This window comes from Pollicipes pollicipes, unplaced genomic scaffold (assembly GCF_011947565.3).
Source record: "Pollicipes pollicipes isolate AB1234 unplaced genomic scaffold, Ppol_2.1 Scaffold_7261;HRSCAF=8764_pilon_pilon_pilon, whole genome shotgun sequence".
NCBI classification, from domain to species: Eukaryota; Metazoa; Arthropoda; class Thecostraca; order Pollicipedomorpha; family Pollicipedidae; genus Pollicipes; species Pollicipes pollicipes.
Genome location: NW_023597054.1, coordinates 12,115,714 through 12,132,432, shown reverse-complemented (window position 1 = coordinate 12,132,432; position 16,719 = coordinate 12,115,714). Strand labels below are relative to the sequence as shown.

The 16,719-nt window shown below is 52.4% G+C and overlaps 1 protein-coding gene across 2 annotated transcripts; it reads right to left on the bottom strand.

The window, feature by feature from the left end:
* LOC119112047 (caseinolytic peptidase B protein homolog) lies at positions 1–15,845 on the bottom strand. 2 transcript variants are annotated; one of them, XM_037236021.1, is made up of 13 exons: positions 15,489–15,845; positions 14,811–15,062; positions 12,029–12,080; positions 10,358–10,455; positions 8,634–8,726; positions 5,198–5,424; positions 4,331–4,445; positions 3,868–4,046; positions 3,315–3,476; positions 2,832–2,988; positions 2,006–2,199; positions 1,560–1,676; positions 1–729 (listed from the first exon to the last, which is right to left on the bottom strand). In XM_037236021.1, the coding sequence occupies exons 1-13, from the start codon at positions 15,532–15,534 to the stop codon at positions 559–561; spliced, it is 1,863 nt and encodes a 620-aa protein (XP_037091916.1). In that variant the 5' UTR covers positions 15,535–15,845; the 3' UTR covers positions 1–558. The 2 variants fall into 2 exon arrangements, with proteins under 2 accessions (XP_037091916.1, XP_037091917.1); XM_037236022.1 differs by having other exon boundaries at positions 693–729; positions 1,507–1,676.
* Positions 15,846–16,719: the final 874 nt, after the last annotated feature.

Sequence of the window (16,719 nt, the reverse complement as noted above, 5' to 3'; positions counted from 1 at the left end):
TCAGGAGTCCCGATTCAATCATGTATTAATATCGACTTGCATCGCTGGCTCAACCAAAATACTGCGAAGGGAGTCACTAGAAAATAACGAAATGGAGACATGAAATAATGCCACAGCTCTATTACCTTAAACAGGCAATCTGTCAAAACAATGAAAACGCCACCCGGGCAGACTAGCACAGTGGAATGCGAGCACATCACTCATGCAAGCAAGCACAGTCTGTAGCGTTTGGCACCAACTACCGGGGTCGTGCCGCCCTCGGCAGGCACTACCGGCAGGCGGACAAGGCTGCGGATCACCACTGCACCACTATCCAGCCTCCGTCACAGCACTAACAATGGGGCCTGCGCCTGCCCGATCACACCTGGGAACGGCCGCCGGCGTCCTACAGAACCGCCACCACGGCACGAAACCTGGACCACGTACCATCTGCGCGACCTCGAGTCAAGTGACGTCGCCCGGGAAAGCTGGTGTCCGTGACGCCGCAAGAACCGCGATCCCCTCAGTGCCGTCTCCCGCTTGAACAGCTCCCAGCCCGGCGACGTCCGCTGCGTCGGCTCAGCTCAGCGGAGAGACGAAATCCTCCAGGTCGGAGGCGCCGCCATGGCCCAGCTGGATCTTGACGCCGCGCGCGCCCGGTTGTGCTGTGTCGTCCGTGACGGTGACGAACACGGCGCAGCCGGGCCGCAGCTGCTGCAGCTCGTGGGCCGCCGCCAGCTGGTTCACTACCTGCCCGGCCGGCCAGCGCCGCCGCGTCACCATCACGTGGGGTGTTGGAGGCGGACTACAAGGGCGGAAGACACACGGCAGGCGCGCTATGGAACACAGGGAGCAGCATACACATGACAGGTGGGGTATTGAGGGCGGGGTACGCGAGAACAGGAAACCCGGCAGACAAACATGGTGCTAAAGGGGGAGGGGGAGGGGGCGGGCACAGAGGAGCAGTATCCACACGGAAGATAAGAAGATGGGAAGGAAATAAATAAGAGACATGGCAGACGTGAGGCATGAACGCGGCGAAAAGGGAGACGCAGGTCATCAGAACCACAGCCAAAGATACATTGGAACACAATGGAACAGATCAGACACAACAGGCTAAGGAACACAGGGAAATGACACATATCTGGCAGACGAAGTACGATAGGGACAGTGAGAACGCGAACACCGACACATCATGCGACGCACAGCAGGAGCACAGCGTAGTACTAAAGGCGCTACTCCTGGGACCGAAATCATCTTTATCTTTATCATTTTATCTCTTTGTCCTCAGCAATGGTTACCTTCGGGCGCTATTCATGAGACTAAAGAATAAATAACCACCCACGATTTTGGACACACAAAAAATGGGAGACCATAGCAAAACACACACTGTACGGGATGCCGGTCGATGCAAAGTACATCACAAGGTCTCCCCCTAAATTCAAGCAAATAGCACACGTATGGAACAAATGGACAAAATAGAACCAGCGGCGGGCGACCGGGGAGGTCATGGAAGCAGAACCTGACTTGGAACGCCGGGCACTGGCCGGCGTTCCATCCTGTGCCGACCAGCGCCTCACCTGCCGCTCCACCTCATGCTTGATGGAGCGGGCGCCGTAGTACACGTTGTAGCCGTCCACGAGCACGTCCAGCACGCGACGGTCCCACTTCAACTCGATGTTGTGCTTCTCCTTCGCCTGAAACGGGACGCCGGCGGAGCGTTAGCGACGATCCGACGGGAGTGAAACGCGCTACCAGTGACCAAGCCGTAACTACTGTCCCCAATACCTCTCCGTTAAGTGTCCTGATGTGGCTCCCATATATGCCAGGACGCGCTGTGACCAGCCCCATACTCTTGAAGGCACCGTATCATATCACGCCGTGGGGTGAGTGAACTGCCTTAGCGGCAACACACAGCACCGTGAGCACGCGCTTCCTTCCACCGTGCACGTGCGAACACAGCCACGGCACGCCTGCCGCGCGGCCGCGAGCGCCGTTCGCGGTGGCGCCGTCCGTCACCACCCACCCGGTCAGCCCAGAGCTGGAGCTCTCGCGCCACCAGCAGACGCAGCTCGGGCCGCGAGAACGGCAGGAAGTACACGATCTCGTTGATGCGACCGAGAAACTCGTCCCGCAGGAAGTGTCGCTTCAGGATGGGCTGCACCACCGTCTCCTTGAAGGTGCGGGAGATGTTGACGCGCTCGGTGAACTCCACGTCGTCTGCGGCCGGGTCAGGGCAGGGTCAGGCACGCTGCCCAAGGGGTCACAAACAACCTAAATATATACAGAAACGGCGGTGCAATGTATTCGGAAGGCTGCTTGGTTACGGAAACTGTTGCGCGGTAAAGTGAGGACAAATTTCATATTTTAACTTTTCCTGGACTCCGGCTGTTCACTAACATGCATTTCTCTGTGATGCCACGAGATTATGCATTGATGAAACGAGTGCGAACGACGGGAAGGAAGCTGGGGTCATTGGTGGTAACCAGTGATGACACGCAGGACGGGCTGATGACCTCGGCATGTTCTGCACGGACGCAGTCCGACATATCGGATAACAAGCAGATTGCCTGTACGTTGATTAACAGTACAAGCATGTGAGCATCAACATACAGACAAAACTACACTGGCAAAATTACGCTTGAGTGTGATGACTACGCTGGTCGGGGACGACTGACAAAAAACCTGGCGTCTGCCAGCCCACTCACCCCAACCACCCCTACCATACGGGGAACGTCCCACACATACCTCCAGTTCTAGCGCCAACCGCATCAAAGTACACGCCAACAACAGAAACGTTACGGTTGCGTCGGGCTGCGCCGGGCCCGCGCACGCCGGCACGCGGCGCTCACCAATCTTGCCCTCGTACCGCTCCCGGGCCAGCTTCTCGGCCTCGCGGCGCAGCTCCAGTGCGTGGTCGGCGATCTGGTTGCTGGCCAGGTTGGACGTCATGACGAAGATGGCGTCCTTGCACTCGATGGTGCGTCCCTTGCCGTCGGTGAGCCGGCCCTGGCGCGGGACGAGCGCGCCAGTTATGACCGACTTCCGACACCCAGCACTCGCATGCCACCAGTGCACGGCCAAGTAGAACAGAACTGTTGCAGATCAAGTAGGATGGGTGCAGCTCCCCCAGCCCAACCAACTGTTACACAACATGTAAGCTTGCGAACTCGTAGCAGTATCGGCAGACGAGTCGTCAGCTACAGAGGAGGGTTGTAAGGTTCTGAGGCATATTTTGCATGGTAGGTTTAGCAACTCCGTAAATTGTCTGCATTACAACATTTAAATGCCGAGCGATGGCTGGCCGCGCCCCGGGCCGGCCGCCGCGTCCGCACCTCGTCGAACAGCTGTAGCAGCACGGTGAGGACGTCGGCGTGCGCCTTGTCCACCTCGTCGAACAGCACCACGGCGTTGGGGCAGCTCTTGAGTCGCTTGGTTAGCTGGCCGCCGTCGTCATGGCCCACGTAGCCCGGCGGCGAACCGATCAGCTTCGCCACCTGGCGACGCGGGACGGAAACTCTGATGCACCGACGACCGTCAGCGAGCGGCTATTTGAATGTGCAGCAAAACTGCGTCCGTGTTCTGGCATAAATGCGAGCTGAGACATACACGAAGATTGCATATTTGTTCACGGTATGGCTCACCATGTCTCTTCCAATTGATCCTCTTTTGGTGCCTTCAGGTTATGAAATTTAAGTTAAAAGAATCCAACACTGGTGAAAATGGAGAACATAACCGTTGAATACTGGGGGGAGGGGGGGGGGGGAGCAAAAGAACAAAACAGCACGCGAAGAGAGGGCTTTCGACCGCAGCCTATTGTCTACCCATACACCGGTACGATCGGCTGAAGCACCCGCTCAGCTTCATGACCTCCGCCCGACAGCTGACCTCGTGTTTCTCCTGGTACTCAGACATGTCCAGCCGAATGAAGCCCTTTGCGTTGTTCCTGTGGAGATAGGCGGCGATCTGCTTGGCGAGCTCTGTCTTGCCTATGCCGGACGAGCCGAGGAAGAGGAACACCAGCGGATGTTCCTCGTCGTACCAGCCATTCTCCTTGCGGCGGATCGCTGAAACACAGGTTCGGAACGTCCCCACCAGATAGCTGCGAGGGAGCAATGTATACGCGGCAATACTATGTCATACGGCACAGCATTATTCAACTGTTTAGGCCACTAATGATACTGGAGCTGGGCGTGCGAATAGTGCCCCCTTCCCAGCAATGCTACATATGACAACCACGGCAGACGCCGTGACCCATGTGACCCGGGCACATCTGACGCAAGAGCAGAGGATGGCGTGCCGCTCGGCGGGTGGGGGAGGGGGGAGTAGCCAGACACCGGATACCCCTCACCAGACGCGACGGTGGCGATGGCGCCGTCCTGGCCCACGATCTTCTCCTTGATGCGCTTCTCGAGCGGGAAGCGGCGTCGCTCGTCGGCCTCGCGCGCGCGCTGCTCGGCCCGCAGCTGTCGGTCAGGGCGGGTACGGTCAGGGCGGGTCCGCAACTCCGGGGAGAACGATCGGGTTGTGACAGGTCCGCCTTCACAATGCGTCTGGAGGCCGAACACCGCCTGGTCTTTCTCAGGACTCTAAAAACCGACGATGGCCGGCAAATCAACTGGGCGTAACGTTGTGTGTATAGCAACTTACAACACACCAGCCAGAGATAACAGTTTGAACACTTACTCCATCGGCAACGCGAGGAACTTGTCTCAAAAATTGCCCTAAATATGCGCCGGCAAGCTGCTTCGAATGGCGTGACCACGTGCGAGCAACGCCGCACTGCCAGGAACATCTTCCAAAAACAACTCCTTTAGGTCGACAGGCACTCAAAATGCACGCTGGTGGCTCAGACGACCATCCGAAAGCTGATTATCAAAAACTCGATATGTGATGAACGCGCTGATCTTAATGCCGTGTCATGCACAACCTCTGACATCTTTGACTGCGCTTTTAGAGGGTCCGCTGCCATAGACACATGCCATTTGTTTTTCTCCTGATAAAAACGGACAAATGCTTAGAGACACGTGCCTTTTTGTTCGCATAAAAACGGCCAAGGGCGCTGAAACCAACGTACTCCATTCAAGGTGCACAAAATGCGGAAAACAGTGCACGCAGTGGAAACACGGCATACCCGCGCCGCCTCGCAGTACACCTGTCCCGGATACGCTGACCCGGCCTCCGAGCCCTCCCCTCCCCCTCCCCCGCCCGCTCGCACCTTCTCCTCGGCGGCGCGCAGCAGCGTCTGCATGGCCCTGTCCTTGGCGTAGTCAAGCGGCGTGTGGCCGCTGTCGTTGGCGGCAAAGGGCGAGGCTCCGCGCCGCAGCAGAGCCGACGCCACCTCCCGCCGGTCCATCAGCACGGCGTAGTGGAGCGGCGTGCAGCCGCGGAACGACACCCGGTTGTTGAGTCGATCACTGAACTCGTCCTCACGCCGCACCAGCACTAGCCCGGAAGAGAGGGGGAGGTCAGGTTTGTCGTCACGCCGCACCAACACTGGCCCGGGACAGCGGGAGAGGTCAGGCTCGTCCTCACGCCGCACCAACACTGGCCAGGGAGAGAGGGGGAGGTCAGGCTCGTCCTCGCGCTGCGCGAACACTGGCCCGGGAGGGAGGGGGAGGTCAGGCTCGTCCTCACGCCGCGCCAACACTGGCCCGGGAGAGAGGAGGAGGTCAGGCTCGTCCTCACGCCGCACCAGCACTAGCCCGGGAGGGAGGGGGAGGTCAGGCTCGTCCTCACGCCGCACCAACACCGGCCGGGAGAGCGGGGCAAGTCAGGCGGAGGCGTAGGGGACCCACTCCACGCCAACTTCACCCTAAACGTAATTTTCCATGCAATCATCTCTGATCTGGACAAAGTTCACTTTCCGGGGTTGTCTTGAGCTCCGATCGCGATTCTGAAGTTTTCTGACTTTCGCGCCAAACAGTTTGCCGTTGACAATGGCGACACTCCAAGCAGTCTGATCGCCAGAAGAATCTGTTATGACTGCCATCGGAGAAACGACAGTCGGCATAGGGAGTTGAGAGCTGGTTTATATCTGCCTGCCACATGTATTTTTTTAATGGAACTACACCATAGACAAAGAGACTTGCTGCAGATTATACGATGCCATAAGAACGTGCCAATGTCAAGGGTCAACCTGTGTCACATAAATAGCAAGCACGTCATCAATTCCTCAGCAAAATGTAAGTACAAACCTTATAAGAAATGTTGCCAACCGAATCTAATATGCGTACAGCCCTTATAGACATCACATAATGGGTAAGACGCAGTGTCGTGTCTCGAGCCGGGCCTGCTGGGAGACTGCTACGGTCAGCCCGCACCGCCCGTATGGGTGGGGCCCTCCTCATGCGGCGATCAGCTGGTCAGCGGAGATCACGTGGTCCGAAGTGCGGTCGGCCGAAGGTTCCAGAATGATAGATCACGTCGAGTCGGGCGACTCCCGCGCGGTGATGCTGACCTGGGAGTCGGACGAGGTGGCCGGTGTCTGTGGTGGACTGTGGATATGGAGCCTGAGTGGCGTTATACTTGCATTGGGAGGATTCAGGTGTGTGTGGCGGGGGCCTTTGTGGCGTTATGCCTGTATTAGTTCATACCTGTATTAGTTTATTCAGATGCTAATATTACGTTAACACAGGTTGTGAACAGAAGAAACTGTAGCTGAACTCAAGCAGACGCTCAAAAAACAAACGCATGATTAAAAAATATACTGCTGAAAATGTTGCTTTTTTGCAATCTCAAACGGTGTCAGCGAATACAAAGGGGCCGAGAAAAGACTAAATAGGCGAAGGCTAAAGTCAGGAAAAGATCTTCAGTGTCATACAGAACTGACGTCGAGAAAACAGACAAAGAACCACACCAAAATATTGAATTGTGCAAAAAAGCGATGGTGGACCAAACCGGCAAATTTAACCTTGCACCTACATCACACGCAACCGAACTGCAGATTCCACACTGTCCCCATTTAAATCCGGAGCACCATCTCCAGGTTTGACGCCGCGGTCCCCGTGATCAGAGGAGCGCAGACAATTACGCCTACTGACGGGGTTCTGGCGGCTCCAGAAGTACAAGTTGTGTCATCTGCACAACTGCCAATACAACTGCACAAGCGCACACACAACACGTTTGTTGGCATTTGTCTGGACGATGGCGAAGATCCTGCTTCACAAACGGCTGTTTGGGAGGTCCTGGTTGTTCAGAAGACCGCCGAACGTAGCTGAGCCCAGACCCCGGTGTGAAGGATCCTTTATATTTCACCTGCCCGGCTGTGGAGAAGCCTCGAGGGCCTGGCCGAGACGGATCCAGTTTGATCAGAGTCCCGATACGATAGATCCATGACACCAAAATACTTCTTCGGGACTTAATTTCTGCATGAGCACAGTCTGTCAACGACTGATGGATGTCTCAGAAGCGAACAGTGACCGGCAATGAACCTTCTGATGACTGATCGTAGCCCTTCTTCGGTCACTTGAAGCTTCAGGTTAAAGGGGTTAACCCAAGCCCTCTCCTGCGAAAGGTATGACGGCTTCATAACCCCTGCACGTAGAACCGTCTATCTAGACAAAGGTCACGCCGCCAAGTGACCCACAGCTGAGACGACCGATGTCACTGGGCGTGGAGTAGAAGGCCGACAGCCGCGACAATATCGTCTTCAAAACAATGACTCCACCTGCCTGGAGTCGTATTTCTGGAGCAGCACGGGAGAGGGGCCGACAACTGCCGGTGGCCTCGATGTGGGCCAGACCGGCCGGCAGCGGGACTGGGTGGCGCGCGGGGCCGGCCAGACGGGAGCAAGCGGGACTGGGTGGTGCGCGGGGCCGGCCAGCCGGGAGCAAGCAGGACTGGGTGGCCCGCGGGGCCGGCCAGCCGGGAGCGAGCGGGACTGGGTGGCGCGCGGGGCCGGCCAGCTGGGAGCATCGGTCCTTCCAGCTATGATCGCATCAGCACTGTGCGGGTGTATCGAGAGTCCCCACCACTTCTCTGATGATGGTCGCCGGGATAAAATTTAACGGGATTCTAAAAATTGAGGTTTCGAACAAATCAGAGGTGTCATTAAGATGGAGAATTGCGTTTTTATATAACAAGCGCAGTCCACCAATGATATCAACAATTTAAGTTGCTTTGTCGCCAATAAGGAAATTGCACTGTCTACAATAAATCGCTCTCTGATACCATAAAAACGTGCGTTGATCGCAGTGTTATCATCGCTTTGCTTGCCGCATTGCCGTCCCCACATCATGCTCAGACGTCATCGACGTAAAACGACTGGGTGTTGAGGTGCAAAAAAAATCAGAATCGTGATCGGAGCACGACAAAACCCCAGACACCGAGCATTTCATCAAATCTGGGCTTCTGGTGTGGACCCGACTGATTTAGGCCGTTTGGAATGGCCCAGGGGTGGACACGCAAGCGGCCCGTGCCTTAAATTCCAGCCATGGCTTGGTATCCGCATGTATCAGCAACAGTGGTTATTTGCGCACGCAAATGCAATGCCTCTGTCACGAACTGCAAAAGGCATGTCAAATGGCGCCAACTCTCCAGTGTTCTACTTTTACCGAGCCAGGCGTGCGCAATAAAATACACGTCTTCTCTGATCGGTCGCTAGAAAGCTGCACGTTGCAACGCCTCGCGCTAAGTTTCCCTGCACGACGTACCGTTTAGTGAGTTGATCCTCTTCTCTCGGGCCGTTGCGTAGACACTGCAGAACTCGTCAGCTATGTCCGCCGTCGCGCCCATCTCGAGCAGCGCTGGCGGCAGACGGAAATGGTGAGCTGGTTTCGTCCTAGGCCTGGCGCCAGCACAAGTGAAAACCTCGGGCGACAAGTGACATTATCGGTGCCGATATAACGTATAAGATATAAGCTATCTTATGTTACGATACAAGATATCTTATCTGGTACGTATTGGCAATCGATGTAAGGGTGGGAAATGAAATGAGTGAGAAAGATTTCATAAGCCTGTAGCAAATTCGACGACGAATTGCACTATGCAAGTGGGAATTAAGCCACTGCACATAGCGCGTCAATTCCACGCACCGTAAAACGTTAGCAAGGGGTAAACGCAAGATTGAACAGATTCACATCAATTCATTAAGTCCACTACTCAACGCTACACAATGCAACGTAGCGTGTAGTAATACACACACGCACGCACGCACGCACGTACGCACGCACGCACGCACGCACGCACGCACGCACACACACACACACACACACACACACACACACACACACACACACACACACACACACACACACACATATATATACATATATATATATATATATATATATATATATATATATATATATGTATATTTATGTATACAAATACACATACATATACAAGCTTTGTTATATGCGAGGGCAAATGAACATCTAATCAGTTTATTGCTCGTTTGCTCGATTGTTCGAATCAAATCCCCCGTTGTTTTCAGTAAGTCGTAAATCAGTTCAACTGTAGTCATTTGTATTAGTTTCAGCTAGCTAACGTCCCAATGGCATTCGTTCTCCATTCTCAAAGCTATACAAGACAGCTGGACGGAAAACAGGCAAACATGGCCAAATACGGCGCATACTCTACGAAACATAATCAACTTTATGACCTTAAAATCATGTCTGAACCAACATCGTTTACAAGTTTTCCAAGCCGTCCCCATCAGAGAAAGAATGCCTCATGCAAGCAAACAGCTTAGGTCATGCATCGCTGGACCTGTCCGGTCACCCAGTGGCGACAGGGTGATTCGATGCTTTCAACTTGCCATGGCGTCAAAATAGTTGGAAAAGTAATGTACGTGTCTTAATGTGTTTTGTAATTCTCGCTGATATTCGGATGCATAGCCTGTTAACTGATGGCACACCTTTGATTATGCCCCGTAGAGCATGCGTCGTATTTCGCCATGTCCGAATGTTTTCGTTCCGACTGTCTTACATCGCTTTGATAAAGGGGAACGGATGTCCTTAAAACGTTAGCTAGCTGAAACTTAAATGAACGACCATAGTTGAACTGATCTGTGACTTACCGAAACAACCCAAGATTTTATTTGAGCAATTGAGCAAATGCGCAAGAAACTGATAAATATATATATTTGCTCTCGCACATAAAAAACTTACATTAATGAATGCATCCTGCTTAAGTACATGGATATATATATATATATATATATATATATATATATATACACATATATATATACACATATATATATATACATATATATATACATATATATACATATATATACATATATATATATATACATACATACATATATAATAAATGAAGTGATAGACTGTAACATACCATGCCCGGAGAAAACGCCCACTTTTAAGCTGCAGACAAGCGTGGCCGGTCAGCTGTGACCGCCAGCTGACGCTACCTTCGACGGCAGCCAGCTGACCCCGAACAGCTGCCACGTGCAGGGCGGTCCAGCCCAGTGGGTGCCTCTGGTTCACATCCTCCCCGGCCGCCACCAGTCTGCCGGCACACAACGCCACGTTCGCCGTGCTGACGCGCATACCAACCGCCGGTGCCGTGTCGATGAAGCACGGGGCACGCGCCCCGACGGTGGCTGCAAACACGCCATGCACGATGTCCTGTCCAGTTCCGCAATCACGCCCGGCTCCCACCAATTGTTCGGGTCCAGAAAACCGGGCAGCCTCGCCCAGAATATAGACCAGGAATGCCTCTCGCGGTGTGAACGGGGGGGGGGGGGGGGGAGAGGGAGGGAGGTAGATGACCGGCCGGTCGGCGTTCGCCCTCCCCACCGGCCGGCAGGGGCCCGACCGGGCCGGCCGGTGGGGAGGTGATTTCAGTTCAACTTTTGACCGGACTTTTGAAAATGTTACGAATGATTAAGAGCGGCCTGCGCGTGAGTCTTCCGGTGTCGCTCGCAGGGCCGCAGACATTCCAGTGTTGCTCGCAAGGTCACAGACATTCCAGTGTCGCTCGCAGGGTCGCAAACATTTTTTCGGCGTTAGCACACGTCTTAAGCTGGGTACGCATTAATCGAGCTGGAAGTCCAATCTTACATTCCCTTTACGTCTAAATGCGACTTGTCCAAACTCGACTCAGCGACTAGTTAAATGTGAAATGCTGTACGACCGGGCGCGGCGAAGGAAGCAGCAGCGTCATGTATGTACATATCTAACGACGTGCTCCGCAGAAACACACATTCTGATTCTCAGACAACTTAATCCGAATCACGATGCGTGCAAGTTAATAATTCGTCCATTTAAACATTTGCTGTACTTAATGTGCTTTTGCCCTGGACATGGCAAAGCGTCAATTAATATAATAATATAAATCAAGAAGCCTAGACAATTTCAGGTGATTTGTAACGAAATAGATGCGTATTTATCTGCGTGCATGCATGTATATCTGTTGTGCTGGAATGATCAAAACATGAACGGTTGGGCTGATGTGAGGTGTCAATCTACCTCACTTGTTGGCTGCAACCACGACGAACACGAGTTTGGCTTTTTATTGCGTTTAATACGCCCATGAATACAGAACAAGCTTCACTCCCCACAGGGCTTCCAATGAAAAAACAACAACAATTCAAAAACCATACTCCTGAGCTTACATTGCAAATCTGATCAGCTTTGGGATCCCAGTTTACCATACGCATTACCGTTCCAGATATCGTGATGACGCTGAAGTGGTTGGTTGGTTTTTGGATTAGAGCCCTTTCGACCAGAAATGATCACTTCAGGGCTATGGGATAAATGAACGTGGTTAACGGTGGGGCAGACTTGCATGCGCCTGGCGGCCGACCGCCGGGCTTTAAGTCGCGCATGCGCGCTGGGTACCCGGTCCGCGTCCCCTTTCCCACGCACGGGGCTCCCGGCCCACTCGTGGCTGGCGCATGCAGCCTGCCCCGGACAAGCGGGGTGTCGCGAGGATGGGTGCAGGATGAAGTGAGATACAGGATAAGAGGGACGGATGTCGATGACACTTTACCCTGAGCTTAAAGAGATTAAAGACACAGCAGCACAGGAAATTGTAGTCATGGATAGTGAAACTGAGACATTGCACAGCCTCCACTTACTGTCTGAGTTCACGCTCGTCTCCCAGGCGGGCCGCCTTGAAAAACTTGGATTCTGCGGGAAAGCGACGGTTAGGTGAGTAAAAACTCAAAGAACGGATAAACAAACACAAATGACTGGACTAGCTAATTTCGCCATCACATAAGATGGATGCTAAATACAATTGCTTCACTTTTACTCTGGGGCATGCACAGCAGTCCACAGGATATAATCGGTACCCATGAAAAATGAACATAGGGATTCGAAATATTCGAACATTTTGCCGAAAATTCTAAGACAGAATCCAAATAAGATTTCAAGAATCGAGAAACAACGGAAACCTACCGAAAACCATACAAACCTTGACACATATGTCCCCATCATCCATTCGTACTCATTACCTATTATCAAAGCCCTCATTATGCATTCACGCCACGTTCCAGTTCCACCGAAGAGTAACTCTACCGCGATGCTCATGCACCACTTGCGCATTGCGCGATTTTAACACGCAATTTACAGAAAAATGCGGCGTCAAAGTCCAAATGCTCGTAACGTAAAAAACTTCGTAAGATTACGAGGAATGGATTAATTGCGTAAGATTGCGAGGAACTTCGAGGAATGTCACAATGCTCCGCAAACGTGCCTGAACAAAATTGCAGGAGCTCAGTCCTTTTACTCTATTCAGGGAAAAGGTATGGGGTAAAATTCCATGATTATGTATGTCATAGACGGCGGAAATAAGGTTAAGCTACCTTGTAGAAACGTGTGACAAAGATATTGTGGTATGTGTGATGAGGCGCGCCTGCCGCCGCTGTGCGGCAACTCGCTGGGCGCGCCCCTGCGCGGTGGCTCGCTGGGCGCGCCTTTGCGCGGAGACCCGAACTTGACCGCGCGACCTGACGAGACGGCACGGAGGAGCAGACGAAATGCCAACCGACTGTACCCGGCGAGTGAGGACGATCATACTGGTGGTAGCGATGGAATACGAACTCATGCCCATTCGAATGTTGTGGGGGAGACCTCGCCGGTTTTCTTCGCCGGGTGGACGCTGATCGCCTCTCTGTGAGCGATGACAAGGAAGCAGTGGGCCAGGCACTGCTGGCACCGGGATGACGGATAAGTGTCATAGACTCGAGGGAGGATACCATGGGCGTGCAGAGCTTGAAGACCGCACTTCAGCGTGAGTTCGACAGTTCTCAGAGATGGTGTCGGGACAATTTTGAGAAAAGCCGCAGCCATTCCGAAGAAACGTTCGGTTTGTTCCTTTCGAGTTTAAGCTCGCTGTTTCGTGGTGCATTTCCAGCTACGGATCCCCATCTACGGAGCCCCTTCAGCAGCCGCTGCTCGGCTCAGAAACAGTTTTTTAAACGGCATCAGCCCCACAGTAGCATCTCAGGTCCGCCTGTTGTTTCCAGACATAGTCGCTGACGAACTACCGGACCATGCTAAATGTGCCGGCGTAGCCATTTCACCGTCGGCGTTGTAATTCGTTCCCGTTCAAAACATGAGAGAAAACGTCGCAGCTGAGGGTGGCGAGCTCGCCAAGCTACGGGGCGTGGTCGCTGAATCGTCGAGCGTGGTTGACGCGATTCGGTCCGGCGGACCACAGCCGGCCTCTCATGGAGCGGCGGGCGGACCCGCCCGGGGCGCCGCGACCTCACAGCTTGGGACGGCACGGGTCCGCTGTTGGGCCTGCGGTGCGCAAGGACGCGTTCAGGGGGGGGGGGGGGAGGGGTGCAGCCGCGTGCCACGCGTACTTGTCGGCCGGTAGGAGCCAGCGGAAGAAGGGAGCTGGCATGTTGGACGTTTGGGTAAATGGGACACATACAACGAGACTGTATTCGTGCTCCGTTAGGGCGGGGACGAGGTCGGCCGTTACCGATAGTCTGCTGGAGGTCCCACGATTTTGGCCATACCCAGCATGACTGCCGGATAGGTTTAAACTAAAACGGGTTACTTCAGAGGGGCGAGTGGTAGCCGAGGCCAAACCAGCGCGTTCCAAAGGTCACCGCCCGGTCATTTGGTCAGTTGACCAGCCGACAGTTCACTCGTTGCATGTGAGGGGGCGCATTGGCAAGCTGGACTGCACGTGGTTAGTGGACCCGGTGGTGTAGTTATATGTGTTTCAGCGGCTATGTCCGGGACACACATTCTGCCACCGGCGCACACAGCTCAACATCCTATCAGAGCGAAACGCCATGGAAATGAAAGGTGTCCGCCAGATTGCGGCGGACATTCTGATTGGGCCGGCGGCGCTCAGTCACGTTCGTATACTGGTGGTAGGAAACGTACCTGTACCAGCGATCCTTGGCACCCATATTCTGGGAGAATTTCATACTTTCAGCATTGATTTCGCAGGGCGGGCCCTGCATATTAGTGACTTTTGTGTCTAGTTGCAGGCCGTGCGTGGTGGGACGCCAGCAAAACCGGTAGTCGTGCGACTGACTTCTGACTACATTTTATAGGTCCCTTCTCGGAACGAGTGGTAGATGTCAGAGCAGTAGCTTTCGGTGCGAATGCGAGTGATGTGTTGCTTGACCCCTTTTTTCTCCGAAAAGGAGCGGTATGGGGCGGCTCACGCCCTTGTTTTGCACGTTCCGATGTCGACAATATAATACCGATCTTGGTGAAGAACGTTGGTACAGAACCAGTGAGGCTCTACACTTACTCGTTCTCCTGGGGATTGATCCTTAAAAGGTTTGTCTAGGAAGCCAACATATTTGCACATACAAAATTCAATACACCCGCCTGAACATTGCAATGTTCATCCAGAAACCAAACCAAATGCACAGTTCAAGCACCCACCTTCATCACTGGCAGCACACACTGTGGCCAGCAGTCCTGCAGCCAAGACAGTGAGAGGGATGCCACCATCATCCCACTCTTGCCCACTGTCATCAGAGGTAACTGGTAGCAGGCAAGCATGCTGGCTGTTCAGATCACAGCCAGTATGGCTCAACTGGCTGTGAACCACTATCGATGCAGGATGTGTTCTGATGAACCCTCTTGCAGATTGGTTGCCCCTTGCCAAACCCAGGTGGGCAGCCCTTCGTGAAACTGTGAAAAAATACTATTACCATGCTTGCACAAGAACATGACGATCAATCTGACAACTGCTGACATTATTTAGGACCGCTCATGACTGCAGCCAGAAAATACAATGTTCCAAACCATTGCAGCAGATCCTTTGCCTGATCTGCATGCCTGCAATACAGTCTGTGAACCATGTCAGGGATATTGGCAAAATGTTGGCAAGATTTGCAGCCTAGCCAAAAGACAGTGGGTTATCATGCCTTGGTAAAAAGTCAGAATAAAAAAGGTTTTTTAGTAATATAAGCTTTTCAGCTTCTCACATTTTTGAAATATTGACAGTAAAGTAAAAATAAGGCAGATTTTTGTTGAGTTTGAGGATGAAAGTCAATATGTGAACTGATAACATGCACCATCCACCAAATAAATTAATAGGTCTACAGTGGAGCTTACCTAAAGAAAACATATTATTTATTCTTGCAAAAGATTTACTTGCCATTCTTGCACTTCTCCAAAATTTCCAATATTTCCCTTCTGTCCTTGTGATGAAAACAAAAATTTAGTGTATCTGGAAGAAACATGTTCACAAACAATGCCAAAAAATGCCCAGAAACATTTGTGAGAAGGCTGCATAAGAAACGACATGGTTTGAAAGTTTGAGTGAAGCATAAAAATGGAAAAAATAAATGACATGATAAAAAGATAAGTTGTACATAGCCACCGATGTTTGTTAAGCTATTTCCCTCACGCCTCATTGCAAACATAGAAGTCACATATCACACCACGGTAAAATCCGCAAATTCAAGATCACCCATTTTTTAACTTAATTTCCGCCGGCTTGCCTAAAACGCACACACCGACGAGTCGGAGTACCACAACCCGACCGTAAACACATTTACTATCACACGAAGTAATAGGAATTAAACACGGCTCGCATGCGAGTGCTATGCGTTTGCATTCGTAGATGCTGCGTCACATTGAAAGCACGCAAGGTGGATGGATTAAACCAGCGTCTCAGTTTGATTGAAAATGACGTTTACACTGTACCGTGTCACTTTCCCGTCTGTCCCTAATCTTGCAAAAAACGTACGTGTATCTAATTTGTCTTTTGCTGCTTGTCTTTTGCTGATTCCCATTTTTACATTGGATCCGTGCCGAACAGTAACCAACCGGCCTAACGCAATATTTGCCGGAGGAAAATTATGAAAATGAGCGTGAAACGAGGTAACTTTCCCCTCAGGATTTTAAAGTAAAGACAGATCGCTAGCGCGCTGAAGTCAGATATGTGTAGCCCCTCTCCTCATGCACTAGCTGAGCTATATTTAAATCGGCCAGATATCAGACCTTTTGCGCACCGATACGTGTTCGCGCAATCCAAAGTGGCAGAACTCGGGCGGCAGAGGCGGACGGTAATCAGTTTTGCACAGCATCTGATCAGTCTGTCGAGCCAGTAGACCGGAAATGTGAAATGGCACTGGTAACAGTAACAGCCCGGTAACGTCAAGTCTGTTTCGAAGCATGTGTGCTGTGAAAGGTAAGAAGCAAAAAGTGTTTTATCCATTCAACTTCAGTAAACTTGATTTAATCATACAATTTATGAACGACGCAGCTGCGAATCATGCCAGCAATCATGGCCGCAGTCACGTTTTGTGATAACTGCGCCTAAGCTTGTGCAGCCCTGCCC